Here is a 25,624-nt window from a genome sequence, read left to right on the forward strand (position 1 = left end):
TGCAAGACTAATAGATACCATTTGTTCCCCTAGTATAATAAGGCTAAGGTCAACATTTGTCCCAATTTGTCTTCAAAAAGGTTTTTCTTTCTGCCTGTGCAAAATTACACTAATGTACTAATATTTGTGAGCTGTGTACAAATGATAATATATTGTGATTATTTGGCTACTTGTTCCTGTGGCTGCACAAGAAACTAGACAAGAATGAGCCCCCTCTTTCCTGTTACCTGCTTTTCTGAATTGAGGTGGCCCTTCTTGATGCGGAAAGTGCTTTGGTCACCTTCACCTGGAGACCATCCCACTTCACTCTTCCACACTTGGCAGCTGTGGCCCAGACGACCCAGCACAGGCGCAGTGAAGTTCACATGGGAGGATGGACAGCAAGGGCGTAGAGATGTGGGAGGAGCATCGCTGGCTGGGCTCAGAAGACTCGAGTTCATTCCTGGCTTTGATGCCAACCAACTGCAGGGTTGAGTCTGTGTAAATAGTTGCACTGAGGTTCAGTTTCTTCATCTACTGATCTGGTACAATAATCCCTTTTTCCTGTCTATCCAACAGGGTGGCTGTGAAAGTGTTTGGGAAGCTGGAAAGTGGTATACAGGTGTCAGATGGGATATAATATTCACCACTCTTTTCCTACTAGGAAAGAGGAAGAAGAAATGATTAATGGGATCCAGAAATCAAATGGTGTTGAAATTACAAAACACAAGAAAAATATATTTGTTTAGATAATTTGTGAATGATTAATCCACTGATTCCCATCTTAAAACTTGTGTGCCTTGTATTATCCCTTCACAAGGGCTTTGTTATTCGGTTCCTATTGGAGACGCTCTCCCTTACCCAGAACATGGCATCCCATAGGGCTGCTTTATCTTCTGGTGTCACCACGGATTTGGAGGGCAGGCATCAGGATGACCCCAGAGGAGAGGGAGGCTGGCTCGCCTCATTCCTCATGTGCCACACAAACTGGTGTTTGATCCCAACATTCCAAGTGCCAGTGAGCCTCAGCCTCCTCTAAACCCTGCTACCTGTGCTTACCTCCTTCTCCCTAACTCCTTCTAGAAATGTCTGTGCCCAACAGAGTGGAAAACAAAAAGAACCTGCAAAGTCCTTTATGTTAGGGAATATTCATTATTCCAGTACATGCTTGAGCTTCACCATGTCCAGGGCTCTGGGTGTATGAGTCAGAGGGGTAAGAAGGTCAGTCCCTGCCCCTGGGGGGCTTACAGATCAAGTTTACTCTGCTTCTGAATCCTCCTCAGAGCCAAGCCCAGCATTAAACTCGCCAATTGTAGCCCAACAAAAGCCTTGATTAACTTGCTGCGTTTTTTCTTTAACATAGCTTATGAAATTGTAAGAATTCCATTCCCAGTTTTTCAGTTTCTGGGAGCGATGCTTTGCCATCTTTCAACTTCTTGCCAAATGTTTTATGAGTGCCCATCTCAGCTGAGCTAGGCCATGGAGCTACAAAGATTATTTTTTTAAATATGGTCTGTGCCCTTCAGATTAGAATCTTAGAGTAGACTTGTACTCAGTAATAAGAGATATAATACATTATTATATAATACATTATTTATAATACATTTATTATATAAATGTATTATTTATAATACATTTATATAATACGTCATTATATAACCGTATTGTATAATACATTTATATACATTTATATACATTTAAATACAGGTACAATACTGTACATTTCTTCACAGTGTTTACACATTTTCATTAATCACATCTAAGAAAATTACCATAATCATTCTGCCGTAAAGACTTTGCTGAATTGTTTCCAAGTAACAAGTGTTTTTGTTTCATCCAGGCTCTTTGAAGATGCTACAGATAAGTTGAACCTCATGGCTCTGGGAGGTTTTCTTTACCAGCTGAAGAAAGCATCGCAGTCCCAGCTTTTCCATTCCGTTACAGAAACGGTTGATTACTCACTGGCAATGCCAGGTAATTCTTTCCCGGCAGAAACTGTGCCATGAGGTTAGCAGGAAACGGCCCAGATCTCTGATACCGACAGCCTGCCTAAAGACTTGAACCCACATTCCCTTCGTGCACAGTCACCTTGGCTCGAGTGGAAATTTGTCATCTGGTGTTAAGGCACGATTGTGGCAGATGGGGGTGGTGGTTTGCGCGGGGTATCATTCTTTGTGAATGGAAATGTTGCTGCCACCGCTGTTGCAGGTATTACTGCTGGAGCTGGACTGTGTTCTGCTAAATCTGGTGCTTGTGATGTAGACACGGTGTGGCTCCTCGATGCAGATAGCTTCATGTGAGGGTAGGAACTCCTCTCCGTATCACAAGGCACACACCTGCCTCAGTCCAGCCTACGTGCAGAAGCAGCTTCTAATTTCAGAAGGACCTGGGAGAGAAAAATGGAAGGCTTGACAGAAGCCTCAGGCCACTCTTAGAAAAACTGCTCTCATGGCATCTCCCTTTAACGGTGGGTCAGTATCGCTGTCTTCACGGATGAGGCCAGATGAAGGCCCTCTTGAAGGCCAACACGTGGAAGAGGGGGTAGAGTTGTACTGAATCACCCAGGCATCCCAAGTGGGTGGCAGGTTGCTCACAAACTCAGCTGTCCATCAGCAGCCAGGGTTGTTGTGCTATAACAGTGAGTACCTTGTCCCCATGGCAGAGTCACAGAGCCGTGGGCCAGGATCGCACTGGTGGCAGGTTGAAGTGCACGACCTCCGAGTTCCTTCCATCATCAGGAATTTTGATTCTTACTGCAGATTCTAATTTGAGAACCATAGTCCTTTCCCGTGAGTTTTTAATAGACTTTAAAACCTTAGCTATATAAAGCCAGCCTCCCAGATCCAGCCAACTGCCGGAGCATCTCTGAGCCCAGAGACCACTTTCAGAGTCTTCTGCATGGAGAAATCAGCAGACTCCGAGCTTACAAAAAACAGTGAGCAGTGAGGGTCAGGAAGAGGCAGCAGACCTAGGGGGAAGAAGCATTGGCTTTGGAATCAATCAGATCCAAGTTAAAATGCTGCCGTCACTACTTACCAGCTGCGTCATTTTAGGCAAGTTGGTGCACCTTTCTGATCTTCAGTTTTCTAATCTGTACATGGCAGTAGTTACATTTACTTCTTAAGGGTTGCTTTTAAAATTAAAGTGATTACAGACATAGAGAACAGACTTGTGGTTGCCAAGGTGAGGGGTGGGAGAGGGATGGAGTGGGAGTTTGGGATTAGCAGATGCAAACTGTTATATACAGGATGGATAAAGAGCAAAGTACTACCGTATAGCACAGGGAACTATATTCAATATCCTGTGATAATCCATAATGGAGAAGAATATAAAAAAGAATGTGTATATGTGTATAACTCAATCACTTTGCTGTACAGCAGAAATTAACACATTGTATATCGACTATACTTCAATAAAAGTAAGAGTGATTAAAGACACGAAGAGCCAACACAATGTCTGATGCAGAGTAAACAGTCAGTAAATGTCAGTGATTGTTGGTACTGTCATCTTGAAGTTCATTTGATACGGCAAGGCCACTTAGAAAGGCACATTCTGGTTGGAAGAGTCTGATCGTGATCAGTGTTTTGTAGGTGTATGGGAGAAGCAGGAACACATGGGCAGAGAGAGAGTGGAGGAGACTAAGGTGACAGTGGCAGAGGAGTAGCAAGAGATCCGAGTAGGCAAGGATTGTACGGAAGCAAGACAGAGGTTAGATCGCATGTTATTGGGTGCAAAGGGGCCTGACCTGCTTGGCAAGGGCTTCCAAGGTACCATTAAGCACTGACCAAGTGGATGGTGGCTGTAAAGGAAGGGGACGCTAACAACAGTAACAGTATAACTAAGTGTGTGGGGCAAGCAGTCTGTGCCAGGCCCTGTGCTAAGTACTTTATGAGCATTATCACATTTCATCCTTGAAGTAACTTTAAGAAGTAGGTACTGTTATCCCCACTTTTACCATGAGAAACTGTGGATTAGAGAGGTAAACTTCTGGTCCATCGTAACCCAACTACTACGTGATGGAGCCAGGATTTGGGCCTAGGCAGCCGATTCCCTGGCCCTTCTACTTAACCACGACATCATTCCTCCTTATCAACAAGCATTGTTTGCCTGACAAGTGTAAATGTCAGGGATGCTACAGTGAACAGGAGAGGTGGGCCCTGGCTTTGTTAAGTGAATCACCTGTTCTTTCTTGAATCCAGGCTCCTGTCCTGTGTTGGCAAATTCATACCGAATAATCCCACTGATCTGAGTATGGCTCTTTGATTTTCGTCCTCTCTGCATGCTTGAACAGGTCAAACTATTTCTGAGTTTTGGATTGATGGCTTTCATGGTCTTACCTTCCTGTAGGAGAAGTGAAATCCACCCAAGACCGAAAAAGTGCTCTCCACCTGTTCCGCCTGGGGGACGCCATGCTGAGGATCGTGCAGAGCAAATCGAGGCCCCTGTTCCACGTGATGCGCTGCTGGAGTCTTGTGGCACCACACCTGGTGGAGGTGAGCACCTGGAAAGTGGGCAGCCCAGGGGCCTCCTGCAGCAGGGCCAGCACAGGGCTCTCCAGTCAGCATAGGACAAAGGGCACTGTGGCCACAGCAGTAAGGTTCCCATCACCTGGTCGTAAGCATCATTGTTCTCTGATTATACCTTATGGCACCTAAAGAATTGCCGCAAAGGGCAGCGCTGCCCTGGTATCACTCTGACCCTCTATCTTTAAAACTATGTGACTCACCTAGACACCTCACACTGCCGTTTTCTTATACTTCATGGTCTGCTATCAACCTAAGTCTGGAGTTTCATTTTTATACATGAATATAACAATGTCTTTTGTTCCTGCCAGGCTCTCTTTTCTAATAGCTGAACATATTCTAGGCAGTGCCTTCTAAGTAGGGGAACCATAAATCCTGGTTTTCCCAACAAAATTAACTAGGACCCCTTTGACTCTCCAAAAGAAAGCAGTCCATATGATAAATTATATGGTAACTCCATGTAAGCATCTCGATACATGATGACTGGCTACTTCTAAGTCGATGGGGAAATTGTTGCCCTGTTTCACAGTGGTAACTATTCCAAATAGTCCTTTAGCACTTACTTGGTAGAGCTATGTCATAAAATAAAGTATTTTTTGGAAGTAAATTTACTAACCTGAGAACATTCTAGTAAGGGGGTAAAAAATAGTTATGGAGAAACAATATATCAGTTACGTATTATGCTATAATAAACCACCCCCAAATCCTAGTGACTTCAAACAATAACTGTTTATTTAGCTCATGATTCTCTGGGTCAGAAATTCGAGCTGAGCTGTGCAGCTCTTCTAGTCTGGGCCAGGCTTGGCTAATCTCAGCTGGCCTTATGTGTTCACTTGTGGTCAGCCTCTGCAAAGACTGGGGCCAGCTCGTTCATGACTGGTAAGCCTGGGCAGATGATGGTCCTCTCTGTGTGGTCTCTCCTCCTCCAGCAGACTAGCCCTGGCTCAGTCACATGGCATTCTTAGGATTCCAAAGGAAAGCAAGAGGGCAAACCCCAAATCAGAATTGCTTTTCAGTTCTCTACTTACATAATATTTGCTATTGTTCCATTATTCAAAGCAAGTCACACATCCAAGCCCAGGGTCAGTGTGGGAGAGGACCGCTAAAGGACACGGATACAAAGATGTGAGCCAATTAAAGCTGTATTGGTGCAATCATCCCACATCCCTGAGGGACAGATGTCGCATCTGATCTTCGTATGTTTGGGGCATGGCTAACAATGAGACCATGGGTGGTTTCCAGACTAGGTTCCAGTGTCTTTAGTCAGCATGTTCTATACCACCCAAGAAAACAGTCACGTTACAGGAAAAAAGAAGAAGAAATTATTAGAAACTCTTATTTTTCCAGAAACTTCAAAGTGAAATTGGAGATGTGTCTGATCAGTTGGTTAAATTATTTAAAATGCAGTTCAGTGTGCTGTTCATTGATACTTATCCCTTGAAATCTTTTACTTTAGCAGAATTGCTGCTTCCACCTCCCTACGATAAGGTGTGTTAGGAAGACCTTCAGAAACCAGATTCTTAGTTGCTTGAAGTCCTGAGGGTGTTTGACTCTCTGAATTTTGCAGGCTGCCTGCCATAAGGAAAGACATGTGTCTCAGAAGGCAGTTTCCTTCATCCATGATATACTGACGGAGGTTCTCACCGACTGGAATGAGCCACCTCATTTTCACTTTAATGAAGCACTCTTCCGACCTTTTGAGCGTATCATGCAGCTGGAGTTGTGTGACGAGGATGTCCAAGACCAGGTCAGTGTGTCACGGTAGCAGTGCTGCCATCATTGCCATAGCCTGCTGGCTCTTGTTGAGTGCACTGGCAGGACTGTTCTGTGAGTGCTGCATATTAAATCTTTCCAATAAGCCTATGTGGAATCTGTGACAAGAAGAGGTTAAGCAATTTAGCTAAGGATTCATGATTAGTGATTGGTGGAACTGGGATTTGAGCCATGCAATCTAGCTGTAATAGTCTATACTCTCATACCTAGCCTATACCCTTAACCACTATCATATTCTCTACGGAGAGACAGATGGTAAAGAAACTAGCTAGAGACTTCATATTTATCTAGCATGATGGTGGGCTAGGAACACAGACAGATTCTCTGTCTCTGAAATCTACTAAAAATGTTAAACAAGGGTTAAAAATTTTATTTTAAACATCATGTACACACTGGCAAGAAAGTAAGGAATACTAAGATGCCCCAAACTAAGTAACAATGGGAAGCCCAAAGAAGTAAGCAGAGCTCTGAGACTGGATTGGCCATGAGGGCATTGGCCATTGGGTGAAGCTGAATGTCTGCGTTCAATCTAAAATAATTGGCTCATTAGGAAATAGAATGTCATGAATACAGAAATAAAATAATAAAAATAGACACATGCACTGTCCCTAACTCCCCACCAGGAATCCAGATATTGGAGTTATCAGAGACTGACTTTAAAGTAACTATGCTTATTAAGTTCTGAACAATGTTCAGAAAGATTTAGGACAGGAGGAATTTTGGCTGTGGTGGCATGAAGAAGTTAGTGAATCCTCTCCACAAAAATCAAGTATATGAAAAGAAAAAAATTGTCAAAAGCAGCCGTTTCAGGACTCTTGCGATTGACCAAAAGGGCAGACGACAAATTGAGTAGCATTTATGGTGAAAAATAGTTCCTGCCAGAACTTTGGTTAAGAACAGTGGGAGTCTGTGACCTTCTTGCTGAAGATGGAAGTCATCCCTTACAAGCTGTTGGCAAGAATAGTAATTTGACCAGTGTGGGGCTGACTGGGAAAATCAGCTTTTCTGCGCTAAGAGACAGACTTGGTTTGAAGAAGAGGAAAAAAGACCATTGGTCTGTCAACTAAAAGTGGTGCATTCATTAGGAAATGAGCAATAGAATAATACGACAACTTTGCTAGCCTAAGGCTGCAGTGGTGAACCAGTAAGAAATGTAACGTGGGACTCTGGAAGCCAGAGATTTCATAGAAGGGCTAGGTAAGTCCGTCATGCATCCATCTCTAGCTGACTGAAATGTGGGCATATATAGGATAGACCGTACAGATCCCATCAGAAAGTAAAAGACCAGAGAGACTTAGGAACTGGCTGAACTTTGTATATTCTCTCCAGCTTGCACACACACATTGATTGGCAGAGGGTGGAAGCCTTAAAGGCTCAAGGTATTTAAGCAGAATCTCTGCCTACTTCATCAAGTGACAACTAACCTATGCAGACACGGGGACAGCACTAGGAAGTCAGGCTGAAAAATAAAAATAAAGAAATTGAGTAGAGACATTATTGGTGCCTCATGCCATGGGAAGAGTAGAGACAGATTCTACAGTGTAAGTCCAAGCAACTTAGTCAAATAAATAAATAAATAAAAACTCAAAAATAAATCCAGCATTGCTACAGTATATTATCTAAAATGTCCAATGTTCAGCAAAAAAAAAAAAAAAAAGATATGCAAAGAAATAAGAAAGAGTGATGTATACTTGGGGGAAAAACAATAAATAGAAACTGACTTAGAGTGAGACCAGATGTTGCATTAAGCTAAAACCAGGATTATATATATCCAAAATGCAGATTTGGAGGTGGGAAGACAAGCAGACACAGGATCTAGAAGAGCTGGTGACCTCTACCAATGATGCCGTCTTGGTAGAAATTACAAAGTATTTAGCCAAAGAAATCTGGTGCACATGGTGGGAAGAGAGTTCTGTTCACTGGGTCCTGGCTCTGGCTTGGGATGTTGGATTAGGGGACAGAGACTTTAAGCAGCTATCATAAGTAGGTTCAAAGAATTAAAGGAAAATATGATGACAATGACTCAAAAATAGGGAATCTAAGTAGAGAAATGGAAACTGAAAGAATGCAAATTCTAGAGTTGAAAAGGACAATAACAAATGAAAAATCCACTAGATGGGCTTACCAACAAGATTTGAGATGGCAGAAGAAAGAATCAGTGTAAGATTGGTCTAACAGCTCAAAATTCAATTAATGTCATGTATCTTATTAGTAGAATAAAGGATTGAAACCCTATGGTTATCTTAACAGACACAGAGAAAACATTTTACAAAATCCATCACTCATTTTAAATAAAAAACTTTCAAGAAATGAGGCCCTAATTGGATAAAGGGAGTATTTGAGAATCTTACATCAAACACTACACAGTGGTCAAGGACTGAATGCTTTTTCCCAATAATTAGGAGCAAGGCAAAGATTTCCATCTTTACCAGTTCTATTCAACATTATAACTTTTACTCACTGTACCAAAAAATTAAAGGCATCCAATTTTGAAAAGTAAAACTGTCTTAGTTCATAGACAACATGGTCTTATATGTAGAAAATCCTAAGGAATTTATTTTAAAAGTTACTAGAATTAATAGTGAGTTTTGGGACTTTCCTGGCAGTCCAGTGGTTAAGACTCCACGCTTCCAATGCAGAGGGTGCAGGTTCAATCCCTGGCCAGGGAACTAGGATCCCACATGCCATGCGGCACAGCCAAAAAAATAAATTAAAAAAAATAAATAAAAAAAATAAAAAAATAAAAAAACAGTGAGTTTAGCAAGGTTGCCGGATACAAAAACAATGTATTAAAATCAATTGAATTCCTATATTCAAGATGTAAGCTATCAAAAATTGAAATTAAGAGAACAATTCCATTCACAAGAGCATTGAAAACAAAATATTTAGGAATAAATTTAGTAAAAGATGTGAAATACCTGCACACTGAAAGATACAAAACATTGCTGAGAAAAAAATAAAGAATATTCCAATAAATTATGAGATATGCTACGTTCATGGCTTGAAAGACAGTATTTCTTAAATGGTAGATTTCCACAAGTTGATACATAGATCCAGTGCAATTCCTATCAAAATATCAGCAGACTTTTTGAAGAAATTGGGAAGATGATTCTCAAATTTATATGCAAGTTCAAAGGATCTAGAATAGAGAAAACACATTTGAAAAAGAACAACGAATTTGGAGAATTTACACTACCCGATTTTAAAACTTCAGTCATCAATCCAGTGTGGTATTGGTGTAAGTGTAGACCTATATAGATCAGTGGAACTGAATAGAAAGTATAGAAATAAATTCTCACATGTATGGTCAATTTTTGACAAAGATGTCATTGCAATTCAGTAGAGAGACAGGATATTACTTTTAGCAAATTGTGCTTGAACATATACAATGAAAATGAACTTACACCCTTCCTCTTACCATGCACAAAAATAACTCAAAATGGGTCATAGGCTTAAATAAGAGCAAAAACTATAAATGTTTCTACAAGAAAGCATAGGAGACCATCTTTGAGGCCTTGGGTTATGCAAAGATTCTTTAGAAATGACACCAACAGGATCCATAAAAAGAAAAAAATTGATGATTTGGACTTCATCAAAATTTAAAACTTTTGCTCTTCAAAAGACACCATATAAAAATAAAAAGAGAAGCCCAAAGCTGTGAAAAAACAATTTGCAAATCATGTATCTCGGGAAGGGCTTACATTTAAAATGCACAAAGAACTCTTAATAACTCAATAAAAAAGACAATAATGAGAAGACAAAAGCCTAACTTCAGAAACACCAAAATATTTACAAATGGCTTGTGAAAAGTTTTAGCAACACTAGTCATTAGTAAAATGCATATTAATGTGATACGGCTGCTTATTTAGAAGACTTTTCAGTGAGTTCTTCTAGGTTCTGATTTTTATCCTTCGCTAAATTTAACCCAGAAATAGGGAGCAGAGAAGCACATCATTCTTCCCAGAAATTCGCCTGCTTCTTAGAAGGAAAAGGCGTTAAATGCCACCTCCTTTGCCTCTGCAGGTCGTCACATCCATCGGTGAGCTGGTTGAAGTGTGTTCCACCCAGATCCAGTCGGGCTGGAGGCCCTTGTTCAGTGCCCTGGAAACAGTGCACAGTGGGGACAAGTCTGAGGTGAAGGAGTACCTGGTCGGTGACTACTCCATGGGTAAGACTGTGCGTTGATTTCGTATCCTGAAACTTGTTTATTAGTTCTAAACCATAATTATTATAGCTCTAAGGTTTTGTTGTTCTGTTTTTTGTTTTTTGTTTTTTTGCGGTACGCGGGCCTCTCACTGTTGTGGCCTCTCCCGTTGTGGAGCACAGGCTCCGGACGCGCAGGCTCAGCGGCCACGGCTCACGGGCCCAGCCGCTCCACGACGTGTGGGATCTTCCCGGACCGGGGCACGAACCCGTGTCCCCTGTATCGGCAGGCGGACTCTCAACCACTGCACCACCAGGGAAGCCCTAGCTCTAAGGTTTTTGAGTGGAATCTTTTTGGTGGACTCTTTAAGACTTTCTGTATACACGATCACGTCATCGTCAAAAAGAGGCAATGTCACTTCTTCCTTTCCAATTTGGATGTATTTTATTTCTACTCTTGCCTGATTGCTCCAGCTAGGACTTCCGGTACTATGTTGAATAGGAGTAGTGATAGTGGGAAGAACGTGTGGATGATTCTGGCTGTGGAGCATTAGTTCTTTATGCCAAGCTTCATGCTATCAAAAGAATTCGGATAGGGCTTCCCTGGTGGTGCAGTGGTTAAGAATCCGCCTGCCAAGGCAGGGGACACAGGTTCGAGCCCTGGTCCGGGAAGATCCCACATGCCGTGGAGCAACTAAGCCTGTGCACCACAACTACTGAAGCCCGCGTGCCTAGAGCCTGTGCTCCACAACAACAGAAGCCACCACAATAAGAAGCCCGTACCCCTCAGCAAAGAGTAGCCCCTGCTCACCACGGCTGGAGAAAACCCCCGAGCAGCAACAGAGACCCAACACAGCCAAAAATAAGTAAATTAAAAAAAAAAAAGAAGTTGGATAATAGGGAAGACTGGCATTCAGCTGTTTTAGCATCAGGAAATGAGCTGGTGTATCAGGAACACAAGTTCTGAGTTCTGCCAGCAGACCAAGAACCTGAGCGTTACCAGGCCCAGCTCTCGGTGACAGATTGGACAAAAGGCCGAGAGACTTCTGTTGTTTCACTTATACGTATCTGTGTTGAGTTCTTTCGTAAAGCCAAAAGAAAAATGTTATCCACTTGCTAGGAAGAAGCAAAAAGTATCTAAATAACAGGGAGTTTGAATTAGGAAGATCAGGTCTGGCTGGAAATAGATGGGCAGCCATACAGCAGGCCCAGTGACCAGAGGTGTTGTGTCAGGGGCCCCCAAGACTACCCCTGCACTTAGAGACCCATCAGAAGGACTCATGGGACTCAGCCTGTAGTTATGCCAAGAATTATTACATAGCTCAGATTTATTACATGGCTAACAGCCAAGATTTATTATGGCTACATAGTAAGGACAAGCCAGATCATAAGGGGAAAACACAGAATCCCTGCCCAGGCTTCCCTGAACTCTCACCATCCCATGAGGGGGTCCCACAGAGCACACTCTTCCTCCAACAGGGAAAATGCAGCAACATGTATGACCATACGGCAGTGTGTAGGTCTTTCTGCCCAGGGAAGCCCACTAGAGACCCAGCTAAGGGCTGGTCACTTAGGTACCCTCTGCCTAGCATATTCCAAAATCCATACTCCCTGAAAAAGAGCAGGGGTTCAGATTAAACCACGTTGTCTGCACCAACCATCCAGTCACAGTGAACCACCCAGTTAACTGTTGCTTGGGAATATTCTGAGAGCCGGCTTCCCAGACTCCAGCCAAGGGCCCACTGTGCAAGCAGGCCTTTCTAAGGATAGCAGCCTTAAGCCTTCTATGTTAACTCTTTTCGGCTCAGGTATGAATAAATTAGTATATGCCGTCAGGGGTTTATCTAAACCTTCCCTTCCCTATAATTATGTGTGGAGGAGAATTCCAAAAGACCACATATTTAATTGCCCTATGTAGACCTACCCATTGCCTCAGCCCTGTGTTCAGCCGGCTTTGCCCTCGTCCCTCTACTGAGCTCTCTTCATAGCCTTCCTACAGTTCCCTCTGCAGGCAAAGCTGAGAAGGACAGCATGGGAGACAAGCCAGTTATCCAGTCAAAAAGCCCAGGCTTTTCTCCAACAGACCTTTTTTAAGGCTCTGTGGAAGGTGCTGGGAGTATGGGCAACCTGAAGGATAGAGACTTAACTTTCTTAAAACTCTATAATCTTCCTCCCTCAGGAAAAGGCCAGGCTCCGGTGTTTGATGTATTTGAAGCTTTTCTCAATACCGACAACATCCAGGTCTTTGCTAATGCGGCCACTAGTTACATCATGTGCCTTATGAAGTTTGTCAAAGGACTGGGTAAGTGGAGCCCTCCTTTCCTGCCTCCTGACAGCTGGGGACCCTCTCCTGGATGGCTCTGTGTGAACTGGCTGCAGCAAGCAAGCCAGCATCCTGGTATAGAAGCAGATGGCGCTATGCTGTGCGCTCAGAAGCACAAAGCTTACTGTAAACGCAGCTTGGATTCTGTCCAGGGTTGATACTTTTCATTGTGTTCATGGAATAATTTTATAATGAAGCATGTCTTCGTATATTATTTTACTCCAACTTCTTTTTGAATCTTAAAATATTCAATATTATGTTCAATAACTACCCTCATACAGGAAACTACTGTCCTCAGTGTCATATAATTAGAAGTCTATTAATTAGTCTATTAGCCTAATTAGAGTTTGAGTTCCCAGCTCTTAAGCAAAAATTAAGAATGCCTTCCCCCAGACCTTACTGATTACAAAACGTATTTTGAAGGTGTAGAAGTCAACCTTCTTTGAGACTTTGTGTGTTTTAGGAACTACCTAGCTGACTTTATGCTTAATTTAGAAATACTTTAATACAGTAGAGTCTTGCTCTACAGCATAACCTGCTGGATCAGATGTTTGTATAACACGTGTTTATCTGGGGTGAAATGGAAGGGAGTAGCAGTTAGTTAAACCCAACGTTTAAAAGGAACTTAAGTCTTTACGTTTTGAGGTTTTCACCCTGGTGTGCTCTGAGACCTGTAGCCTTCTTTAAAAAAAGAAAATATAAGGTTCATAATATTCTTTTGTATTCTTGCAAAATAACTGACAATTTCTTTGTAAAAGAAAATAGGACACAGAGAAGCTAGGTGACTTCATTCATGTTCCCCTTATTTTGGAGCAGGAGTAAAATGCAAGTTTCAAGACTGGAGGCCACAGGTCTGATCCACAGACCATCCTTGTTACATTCTGTTCTTACATACACCCATTCTATGCTTCTGTATACCCTGGGAAATAGAGGGCTGAGCTGAGGGGCAACCATGAGAGCCCCTCACTTATCCACTTTACATAATGGGCTTCAGAGGAAGGTTTCTTTTGAAAGACAGAGGAAGATTTTATTCTTTTTAAACTCTGCTCTACACTAAATAGAAGCCAAACAGTTTAGTATCTTAATCATAAGAATACCTTAAAGTAATGAATCTCTGTCTTAGATAGTAAAAAAATCCAGTCCTTGTTTAGAAAAAACTTTCCTCCTGTATTTCTCCTTTACTCTCTCAACTACTACCTCACTCACAAGAGTTCTGACACCAGATGTGTGGGCTTTGTTCCCACACCAAGCAGTTCTCTGTGATGCCAGCTGGGTGTCCTATTGTCAAATCAATTCTGACCCCAACCAGAGTTAGACCAGCAGACCCCACAGGTGAAGGGCTCGGTCCTATGAGACTGCCCCCCGCCATTTCAAATGACAATTACAAGTAGGAGGTCCCCAAGTTACCCAGAACTTCTGTTTAACTTGGCTACAAATCAGAGGTTCCCGTGACCCCCCATCCTTTGGATTCAGTGATTCGTTAGAACAGCTCACAGAACTCATTTATCAGCGTATTATATAGTAATAGGTACGCTAAAGGATACAGATAACAGCCCGATCAAGAGGTTATATAAGTTGAGGTCCAGGAGGGTCCCAAGCTCAGGAGTCCTGCCCTCATGGAGTTGGGGTACACCCTCCTCCCAGCATGTAGATGTGTTCATCAACCCAGAAGCTCTCTGAACGCCATACTCTGGGGATTTCTTATGGAGGCTTCATCATGTGGCCATGATCAATCATTAACTCAATTTCCAACCCCCCTCTTCTTCCTATGGTCTTTCTGGTGACCAGCCCCCGTCCAGGAGCTTACCAAGCTCTTTGCCTCACTAGAACAAAAGACTCTATCACCCAGGAAATTCCAAGGGATTTAGGAGCTCTGTATCAGGAACTAGAGTTGAAGATCAAATATTAGAATAAAAGAAGCCTAGTAGTCTTATCATGTAGGAAATTAGGGTTTTAGGAGCTCTGTGCCAGGTGCCACAGGCAGAGACCAACATATGTATTTTCCATTATTCCACAACCCTATATTTTATTTAAGAACGATTATTATTGGTATTCTATTGTTTGGTGAACAGTTGAGGGCCTGCTACGGGGGCATGGTGACCTGTACATACTATGGGGATACACAGATGAATATAACATGCTTCCTGCCTGTGAGAGGCTCACAGCCTCTTCTGGGAAACAGACACACAAATCAATAGTCACAGTTCAGGAAGATGAATATTTTCATAGAGGCTAGGAAAAAAAAAAAAGCTATTTAAGCTGAAATGAACAAGCAGCTGAGACGGGGTGCTTAGTAGTAGGGCCACGCAGACTTCAAAGGGAAAGTGACAATTGAATTTTGTGGTGTGAGCTGCTGTAGGTTTACTTTTCTAAAAGTAGGGTACGTTGCAGGTACCACAAAGGAGGGATCCTGGGTGATGAGACGGAAACAGAGGAAGGGGCCAGGCTCTAAAGGGCCCTGAATGCCACACCAGGAAATCGAGAATGTGCAGGGACGGTTCTGAAGCCACCGAGTGGTGTATCACATGTAACATTAGAAACTGAACTGGCAGGCACGTGTCCCTGTGGGTTAAGGACAAGAGGCTACAGGCAGAAACCAGTGTGCAGGAGTTTGGGAGAGAACAGAGAGGATGGAGGTCAGGATATTGTAGAGATGGGGTCCGGAGGGCTTGGACCGCTCTGACTTGGGGTGTAAGGGAGGGTGGAGCTGAGGTTGACTCCCCAAGTTTCTTGCCAGGACTGACGTTTCCCAGAATTAGGATATCCAAAAGGAGTGGAGGAGAGGAACAATAATGAATTCTATCTTTGGGCACTGGGACATGTTGAGTTTCTATGAAATATTCAAGTGGAGATGTTAGAAATTTTCACGGTAGAAATGTCAGAAGTTTGAGATCTTATCTCAGCGAGGGAGCTGGGGCCTGAAAATGGAGATGCAGAATTATCAGTGCACACCTGAGGATATTTAAAACAGAAAGATTCCATTTTTTTCTGTGAATTATAAGGTGGAGTTACTTGTCTGTGGCTTGGGGTCAGTGGGCACATCCGAGGCCCCAGTACAGCCACGCTGGCTGTGTCCTGCCCGCCTCCAGGGGCCGCCCCGTGCACAGACTTTGATGTGTGACATAGCAGCCTCCGTAAAAAACTTGGAACACTGTGATTAACAGGCTAGGAAATGGATTTATTTTTTATTCCCACTTGGTTATGTCGACATGAATTTGAATTGCTCTGTGTTTTTATACTGTAAGGTGTGTTAATCTAAACTAGGGGTTGGCAAACTATGGCCCACAGGCCAATCCCACCCACTCAGAGTTTTTAGAAATCAAGTTTTATTGGAACACAGCCCTGGTCATTTGTCTGTGGTTGTTTTTGTGCTATAGTGACAGAGTTGAGAAGTTACAACAAAGAGAGTGTGACCTGCAAAGCCTAAAATATTTACTGTCTGGCCCTGTATAAAAAAAAGCTTACCAGTCCCTGATCTAAAATATACAAATGGTTATCTGTTCTTTCTTAAGGAGAAACATGCCTCTTTGTCTGCTAAATTTTAACTAATACCTAGTAATTATGTCTGTTTACCCACAGGGAAGGGTGCCAGTTGCTACGATTGTAGACAGAAACAATTACAGTACTGTGGAATAATTGTATTAAAAGTATAGAAGTAGATTCGTACATGAGAAGAAAAATGATAATTTCCAACTACTGTGTGCCTGTAGACTGTCTAGATGTCCTCTACAGATCTGTTAAATTTCTAGATATATACACACAAAATAGAAGTCATTTCAGTTCAGTTTAGTAGTCTCCATCCCCAAACCCCAGATGTCTCAGATTTTCCCAGAGTCTTCCTTTATCATCCCTGGTTAGTGCTGAACACTGGCAACAAAGGAGGTCCTTTTCCAAACAGAGAGAGGCCTAGTGCTTCCTTTCTGCCCAGCACATGGCTGGTCTCCAGGATCATCCTGTCATCAAAGCTTCAGAGTCACACCATCAACAGCAGGGCCCAGGGAAGTGAACTAGAAAAATTGCAGTGTGTCCAGGTACTAAAACCCACCATCCAGCCACTGAAAGTACTGTTGCAGGATATGGAAAAAGTGGTCATCGTTTAGTGAAAAGGGGAGTTACGGAACAGAATAATTTCAACAAGGTAAGATGTACAGTGTGATCCCAAATGTGTTTAACATGTACATATGTAGGGGGAAATTTGACTGAAAGGGTTGTACAATTTGGGGTAATTTTTCCTTTCTTTTCTACGTTAGTAGACATTTGGGGAACGCATGCTGTATGACTAAGTAGGTCTTCTGTTATAAGGGGATAAACAATATTTGTCTCTGTCTCCCCTGCTGCCCCCAGGGGAGGTGGACTGTAAAGAAATCGGAGACTGTGTCCCAGGATCCGGAGCCACGTCCCCAGACCTGTGCCTCCCTGCCCTGGATTACCTCAGGCGCTGTTCTCAGGTACGCAGGCCCTGAAACCCACCTCAGAAGATGCTTACAAAACATGCATGGAGGTATTTTGTGGATGCCTAAGCGAAGTACTTTCTGCTGTCTCTGAGGAGATCGGGGCTTAGTTTTGGAGTATAAAGTTTTGTCCCCCCGCTTCTACCGAGGAGAGAAAGAAAGTAATGAAAATGTACTAAAACACACAATTGGGTTTTGAGATCTCTGAAACTTCTCATTCATACTGCGATACATGAACTACCATAATCTCTATATCTGTGTCAGATATTGAAGTCCTTCCGATGGTACGAAAACATGGACAGTGGGCTGCACACAGTGAAAAGAGACATTTAAAAAAGTATGCAGTCAAGATCTAGTAAAAAAAAAATCCAATGAAACATCATTTATCAGTGTGAACAGTGACCTTCCTTATGCTAAGTCCAGCGACTCTCTGTCGTTACCGTGTCACACGCCCATGGGACAAGATGATGCTCCCTTCTCAAAGCCCTTTCTCCCTAGGCTTCGGTGACACCCCCTCTCCGTAGCTCTTCTCCTGTCTTCTAAGGTTGTGTCCCTGGCGTCCTCTTGTCTGTCTGTTCCTCACTCTCCCTTGGTGATAACATCAATAGCATTAAGCCCCAGGGCTTTAGAAAGGAGGCACAGCCCTGATTTCCTCCTCCAGCTGCTTCCACAAGGCCCACATGACCTGATTCCGCTCCCTTTCCCCCCTCAGCTCCTTGCCCCTCACTCACTGTGCTCGCCATACTCCCTTTCTGTCCCTCAGACACACCCTACTTGTTACTGCTCAGGGCTGTTGCTGTTCCCTCTGCCTGGAATTTTCTCTCCTCAGATCTCTGTATGACACGCCTTATCATCCAGATCTCATCTGAAACATCATCTCCTCAGAGAGACCAGGGCTTAGGTATCTACCAACTCCCTGCCAGCATTCTCCACACATCTAGGTCGCTCGTTCTAGGACTGCCTAATTTTTCTTATAACGTTTCTGTCAAATTTTATTTATTATTTCTGAAAGGAGTATGTCTGTAAGATGCACAGGGCAGGATTTCTGTCTGTCTCACTCCCAGCTGTTTCCCTAATTTCTGAAACAGTGGGGCCACAGCAGGCACAATTCTAATTCGTGAAGGTACAAGGCTCCTTGGGAGTTTGTCCCAGTAACAGATTCCGGCGGTCTGGGTTGTAGCAGTGAGAGTGGAGTAAAGAGCCCGAGCAGCCTATTAGCTCTGCTTCTCATGCCTTCATCGCACCCACCCTGCCCTCGGATTCCTCCATCCCCCATGTGCCCTCCCCCCACCCCCATTTCCTTGATGTTGAGTCAGGGGAAGGGAAATCAGAGTCTGGTATCTCATTTGCCTACAGACTCTCTTCCCAGTGATCCCCATAGAACACTTTCTCTTAGGCAAAAATTCTTGACATGTTTATGGTTCCCTTCACAGGTTTATAAAAGTCTATAAAACTCGTATGCAATTAAGATGCTGAAAAGGTACCCACAGAATCTTTTCCTCTACCTTTTTGTTGCCACTGAATGCTGTTTCAGCTGCTTCATGGGATAAATGCCTCTTGTGGACTGCCAAATGTAAAACTTTGCTACAGTGGGAGCTTTTCTGGTTTTCTCTCCACCTTCTCTTCCGGTATATAGTTTTGTTGTCATTTAATAGAGTGCAGCTTTTTCCAATTTATAATTGCAATTTGGTATTTTTAATTTAGTTGTTGGCTAAAATCTACAAAATGCCCTTGAAGCCAATATTCCTTAGTGGGCGACTCGCTAGCTTGCCCCGAAGACTTCAGGAGCAGTCAGCAAGCAGTGAGGATGGAATTGAGTCAGTCTTGTCTGACTTTGATGATGACACTGGTAAGTTAATTGATTGGGCCTAACCAGGTTATTTGCTATGTTTGTATTCCCAAAAGCCTAAGCCATGAATTCAGTAGTTTACAGATCATGAATGGTCATCCGTTTATGTCGTTATTATTTATAATTCTAACAGAACAAGCCTACCTAAAGTTTCCATGGACTCTCCGACAACGTTTTACATCAGTGTCTCCAAACCAATCCTTTTTAGATGGATACCTCCATCTAAAACCAGTGTAGATTTGCAGATTCCACTAAATATAGTTTTTAACTCTGACTTCTTTTGAATTTAGCAAATTGGACTGTGGTTGCATTTGGTGCATTGATACTTAAATTGGCTGGTAATTGTCTTTAATACCTTCTAGGAAACACAATCATTGTATAATTACTTGCTGTAGGACTATTTGGTTAGAGACTGGGGAAATTAAGTCATTACTGAAGAGACAATCTGTTTGTGACTGGTGAAGCTGAAGGCTCATTAAAAGAATAAATTTAAAAAATATGTTTCAAATTAGTTCCTGTGTAATTTCCTGTGAATTCGACTTCGATCTAGTAACTTTGGATAATTTTCAGATTGGTTCACTCATGTTCACATTTGCTGTCTTCTAATTCAGATGACCCTGTCCTGTTTCTAGACCTAAAACTGGAAATGATATCCTTAAAGAAGTCTAATATCTGAGCATAGGTGATTCAAACCCTTGCAAAAGGACTTTCTGGGGAAGATTTTTTAATTTGCTCTTTTGTTTTTCATTATTCGTCTGTTTTATTTTTCAAGACACAAATTCACTTATGGGGATATCTAGAAATTTTCCAGTTTTCCATAGGGATTATAAACAGTAAAACCTTACAAATTCAGATTAGTTTTCAGGAAAAGAATATAGGAAAGAATAAATATCTACTGTACAGAACAATTAAATATTGGAAATTGGCTAGATGTTGCCTAATAGAGGTTTCATTTTTAATGATTATATAGGAATTTTTACATAGCATCTTAAACCTCCAACCCAGACGGTTAAAAGCAGAAGCTAATGTTGCTTATCTATAGTACAGTCTTTAAAACAGTTGCAAACAGTTTGTATATGTAACAGTGAGCATTCCCTGCCCATTTGTGCAAATCGTTAATCCATTTTTTTTCTAGGCAGCCCACCTAAGGTTTCCCACAGTATAAATTCATTGAGGGCTTTAAAGTTATATATGAAACATAGCTAGATCAGAGAAAAGAATAAAAGTAAGAGCTTTAAGTTAGTATTAAAAATTACTTCTCATCATTGATATACTTAGATATTATTCCTCTGCTTTCTGAAGGCAAATAATTGCTTTTCCATTCTCCTATGGAAATTTCAAACACATATAAAACTAGACAGAATGGTATAATGAACCTTCATGTACCCGTCATCCAGCTTCAACTTTTTTTTTTTTAACATCTTTATTGGAGTATAATTGCTTTACAGTGTTGTGTTAGTTTCCGCTGTATAACAAAGTGAATCAGCTATATGCATATGTATATCACCACATCCTCTCCCTCTTGCATCTCCCTCCCACCCTCCCTATCCCACCCCTCTAGGTGGTTGCAAAGCACCAAGCTGATCTCCCTGTGCTGGGTAGCTGCTTCCCACTAGCTATCTATTTTACATTTGGTAGTGTATGTATGTCAGTGATACTCTCTCACTTTATCCCAGCTTACCCTTCCCCCTCCCCATGTCCTCAAATGCATTCTCCACATCTGTGTCTTTATTCCTATCCTGCTCCTAGGTTCTTCAGAACATTTTTTTTTTTTAGATTCCATATATATGTGTTAGTATACAGTATTTGTTTTTTCTCTTTCTGACTTACTTCACTCTGTATGACAGTCTCTAGGTTCATCCACCTCACTACAAATAACTCAGTTTCATTTCTCTTTATGGCTGAGTAATATTCCATTGTATATATGTGCCACATCTTCTTTATCCATTCATCTCTCAGTGGACACTTAGGTTGCTTTCATATTCTGGCTATTGTAAATAGTGCTGCAATGAACATTGTGGTACGTGACTCTTTTTGAATTATGGTTTTCAGGGTATGTGCCCAATAGTGGGATGCTGCGTCACATGAGTTATATTTTCAGTTTTTTAAGGAGCCCTCCATACTGTTTTCCATAGTGGCTGTATCAATTTACATTCCCACCAACAGTGCAAGAGGGTTCCCTTTTCTTCATATCCTCTCCAGCATTTATTGTTTGTAGATTTTTTGATGATGGCCACTGTGACAGGTGTGAGGTGATAGCTCATTGTAATTTTGATTTGCATTTCTCTAACAATTAGTGATGTTGAGCATCCTTTCATGTGTTTGTTGGTAGTCTGTATATCTTCTTTGGAGAAATGTCTATTTAGGTCTTTTGCCCATTTTTGGATTGGGTTGTCTTTTTTTAATATTGAGCTTCATGAGCTGCTTGTATATTTTGGAGATTAATCCTTTGTCAGTTGCTTTGTTTACAAATATTTTCTCCCATTCTGAGGGTTGTCTTTTCCTCTTGTTTATAGTTTCCTTTGCTGTGCAAAAACTTTTAAGTTTCATTAGGTCCCATTTGTTTATTTTTGTTTTTATTTCCATTTCTCTAGGAGGTGGATCAGAAAGGATCCTGCTGTGATTTATGTCATAGAGTGTTCTGCCTATGTTTTCCTCTAAGAGTTTGATAGTGTCTGTCCTTACATTTAGGTCTTTAATCCATTTTGAGTGTATGTTTGTGTATGATGTTAGGAAGTGTTCTAATTTCATTCTTTTACATGTAGCTGTCCATTTTTCCCAACACCACTTATTAAAGAGGGTGCCTTTTCTCCATTGTATACTCTTGCCTCCCTTATCAAAGGTAAGGTGACCATATGTGCATGGGTTTATCTTTGGGCTATCTATGCTGTTCCATTGATCCATATTTCTGTTTTTGTGCCAGTACCATACTGTCTTGATTACTGTAGCTTTGTTGTATAGTCTGAAGTCATGGAGCCTTATTCCTCCAGCTCCATTTTTCGTTCTCAAGACTGCTTTGGCTATTTGGGGTCTTTTGTGTTTCCATACAAATTCTGAAATTTTTTGTTCTAGTTCTGTGAAAAATACCAGTGGTAGTTTGATAGGGATTGCATTGAATCTGTAGATTGCTTTGGGTAGTATAGTCATTTTCACAATGTTGATTCTTCCAATCCAAGAACATGGTATATCTCTCCATCTGTTGGTATCATCTTTAATTTCTTTCATCAGTATCTTATAGTTTTCTGCATACAGGTCTTTTGTCTCATTAGGTAGGTTTATACCTAGGTTTTTTATTCTTTTTGTTGCGGTGGTAAATGGGAGTGTTTCCTTAATTTCTCTTTCAGATTTTTCGTCATTAGTATATAGGAATGCAAGAGATTTCTGTGCATTAATTTTGGTTCCTGCTACTCTACCAGATTCATTGATTAGCTCTAGTAGTTTTCTGGTAGCATCTTTAGGATTCTCTATGTATAGTATCATGTCATCTGCAAACAGCGACAGTTTTACTTCTTCTTTTCCGATTTGGATTCCTTTTATTTCCTTTTCTTCTCTGATTGCTGTGGCTAAAACTTCCAAAACTATGTTGAATAGTGGTGAGAGTGGGTAGCTTTGTCTTGTTACTGATCTTAGAGGAAACGGTTTCAGTTTTTCACCATTGAGAATGATGTTGGATGTGGGTTTGTCATATATGGCCTTTAATATGTTGACGTAGGTTCCCTCTATGTCTACTTTCTGGAGAGTTTTTAATCATAAATGGGTGTTGAATTTTGTCAAACGCTTTTTCTGCATCTCTTGAGATGATCATATGGTTTTTATTCTTCAATTTGTTAATATGGTTTATCACATTGATTGATTTACGTATATGGAAGAATCCTTGCATCCCTGGGATAAATCCCAATTGATCATGGTGTATGATCCTTTTAATGTGCTGTTGGATTCTGTTTGCTAGTATTTTGTTGAGGATTTTTGCATCAGTGTTCACCAGAGATATCAGCCTGTAGTTTTTTTGTGTGTGACACCTTTGTCTGGTTTTGGTATCAGGGTGATGGTGCCCTCATAGAATGAGTTTGGAAGTGTTCCTCCCTCTGCTATATTTTGGAAGAGTTTGAGAAGGATAGGTGTTAGCTCTTCTCTAAATGTTTGATAGAATTCACCTGTGAAGCCATCTGGTCCTGGACTTTTGTTTGTTGGAAGATTTTTTTTTTTTTTTTTTTTGTGGTACACGGGCCTCTCACTGTGTGGCCTCTCCCGTTGCAGAGCACAGGCTCCAGACACGCAGGCTCAGTGGCCATGGCTCATGGGCCCAGCCTCTCCGCGGCATGTGGGATCTTCCTGGACCAGGGCATGAACCCGTGTCCCCTGCATCAGCAGGCTATCAACCACTGCGCCACCAGGGAAGCCCTGTTGGAAGATTTTTAATCACACTTACAATTTCAGTGCTTGTGATTGGTTTATATTTTCTATTTCTTCCTGGTTCAGTCTTGGAAAGTTGTGCTTTTCTAAGAATTTGTCCATTTCTTCCGGGTTGTCCATTTTATTGGCATATAGTTGCTTGTAGTAATTTCTCATGATCCTTTCTTTGTATTTCTGCAGTGTCAGTTGTTACCACTCCTTTTTCATTTCTAATTCTGTTGATCTGAGTCTTCACCCTTTTTTCCTTGATGAGTCTGGCTAATGGTTTATCAATTTTGTTTATCTTCTCAAAGAACCAGCTTTTAGTTTTATTGATCTTTGCTATTGTTTCCTTCATTTATTTTTCATTTATTTCTGATATGATCTTTAGGACTTTTTTCCTTCTGCTGACTTTGGGGGTTTTTTTGTTCTTTTTCTAATTGCTTTAGGTGTAAAGTTAGGTTGTTTGAGATTTTTCTTGTTTCTTGAGGTAGGATTGTATTGCTATAAACTTCCCTCTTAGAACTGCTTTTGCTCCATCCCATAGGTTTTGGGTCATCGTATTTTCATTGTCATTTGTTTCTAGGTATTTTTTGATTACCTCTTTGAGTTCTTCAGTGATCTCTGGTTATTTAGTAGTGGTATTGTTTAGCCTCCATGTGTTTGTATATTTTACAGATTTTTTCATGTATTTGATATCTAGTCTCATAGCGTTATGGTTGGAAAAGATACTTGATACGATTTCAATTTTCTTAAATTTACCAAGGCTTGATCTGTAACCCAAGATATGGTCTATCCTGGAGAATGTTCCATGAGCACTTGAGAAGAAAGTGTATTCTGTTGTTTTTGGATGGAATGTCCTATAAATATCAATTAAGTCCATTTTGTTTAATGTGTCATTTAAAGCTTTTGTTTCTTTATTTATTTTCATTTTGGATGATCTGTCCATTGGTGAAAGTGGGGTGTTAACGTCCCCTACTGTGATTGTGTTACTTTCGATTTCCCCTTTTATGGCTGTTAGCATTTGCCTTATGTATTGAGGTGCTCCTATTTTGGGTGCATAAATATTTACAATTCTAATATCTTCTTGGATTGATCCCTTGATCATTATGTAGTGTCCTTGTCTCTTGTAATAGTCTTTATTTTAAATTCTATTTTGTGTGATACAAGAATTGCTACTCAAGGTTTCTTTTTTTAAAATTTATTTACTTTTTATTTATTTGTTTTTGGCTCAGTTGGGTCTTTGTTGCTGTGCGCTGGCTTTCTCTAGTTGCGGTGAGCAGGGGCTACTCTTCATTGCGGTGCTCGGGCTTCTCATTGAGATGGCTTCTCTTGTTGCAGAGCATGGGCTCTAGGCGCACGGGCTTCAGTCGTTGTGGCACGTGGTTCAGTAGTTGTGGCTCTCGGGCTCTAGAATGCAGGCTCAGTAGTTGTGGTGCATGGGCTTAGTTGCTCCACGGCATGTGGGATCTTCCCAGACCAGGGATTGAACCCGTGTCCCCTGCATTGGCAGGCGGATTCTTAACCACTGCACCACTAGGGAAGTCCCTCCAGCTTTCTTTTGATTTCCATTTGCATGGAATCTCTTTTTCCATCCCTTCACTTTCAGTCTGTATGTGTCCCTAGGTCTGAAGTGGGTCTCTTGGAGACAGCATATGTATGGGTCTTGTTTTTGTATCCATTCAGCCAGTCTGTGTCTTTTGGTTGGAGCATTTAATCCATTTACATTTAAGGTAATTATTGATATGTATGTTCCTATTACCATTTCCTTAATTGTTTTGGGTTTGTTATTGTAGGTCTTTTCCTTCTCTTGTGTTTCCTGCCTAGAGAAGTTCCTCTAGCATTTGTTGTAAAGGTGGTTTGGTGGTGCTGAATTCTCTTAACTTTTGCTTATCTGTAAAGGTTTTAATTTCTCCATTGAATCTGAATGAGATCCTTGCTCGGTAGAGTAATCTTGGTTGTAGTTTCTTCCCTTTCATCACTTTAAATATGTCCTGTCACTCCCTCTGGCTTGCAGAGTTTCTGCTGAAAGATCAGCTGTTAACCTTATGGAGATTCCCTTGTATGTTATTTGTTGCTTTTCCCTTGCTGCTTTTAATATTTTTCTTTGTATTTAATTCTTGATAGTTTGATTAATATGTGTCTTGGCATGTTTCTCTTTGTGTTTATCCTGTATGGGCCTCTCTGTGCT

At 41.5% G+C, this 25,624-nt stretch overlaps 1 protein-coding gene across 1 annotated transcript in view; it reads left to right on the top strand.

Annotated features, from left to right (window-relative positions):
* Positions 1–25,624, top strand: part of ARFGEF3 (ARFGEF family member 3) — a gene marked incomplete at its 5' end in the record, with an annotated part of 182,678 nt that overhangs the window by 132,179 nt on the left and 24,875 nt on the right. The window contains 7 exons of the mRNA XM_082669258.1: positions 1,820–1,953; positions 4,327–4,472; positions 6,070–6,249; positions 10,299–10,443; positions 12,598–12,720; positions 17,086–17,189; positions 18,897–19,041. Of these exons, the coding sequence (XP_082525384.1) occupies positions 1,820–1,953; positions 4,327–4,472; positions 6,070–6,249; positions 10,299–10,443; positions 12,598–12,720; positions 17,086–17,189; positions 18,897–19,041 (977 nt within the window). The remainder of the gene's footprint in view (positions 1–1,819; positions 1,954–4,326; positions 4,473–6,069; positions 6,250–10,298; positions 10,444–12,597; positions 12,721–17,085; positions 17,190–18,896; positions 19,042–25,624) is intronic.

The sequence above is a fragment of the Grampus griseus genome (assembly GCF_964374135.1).
Source record: "Grampus griseus genome assembly, chromosome: 13".
Lineage (NCBI taxonomy): Eukaryota > Metazoa > Chordata > Mammalia > Artiodactyla > Delphinidae > Grampus > Grampus griseus.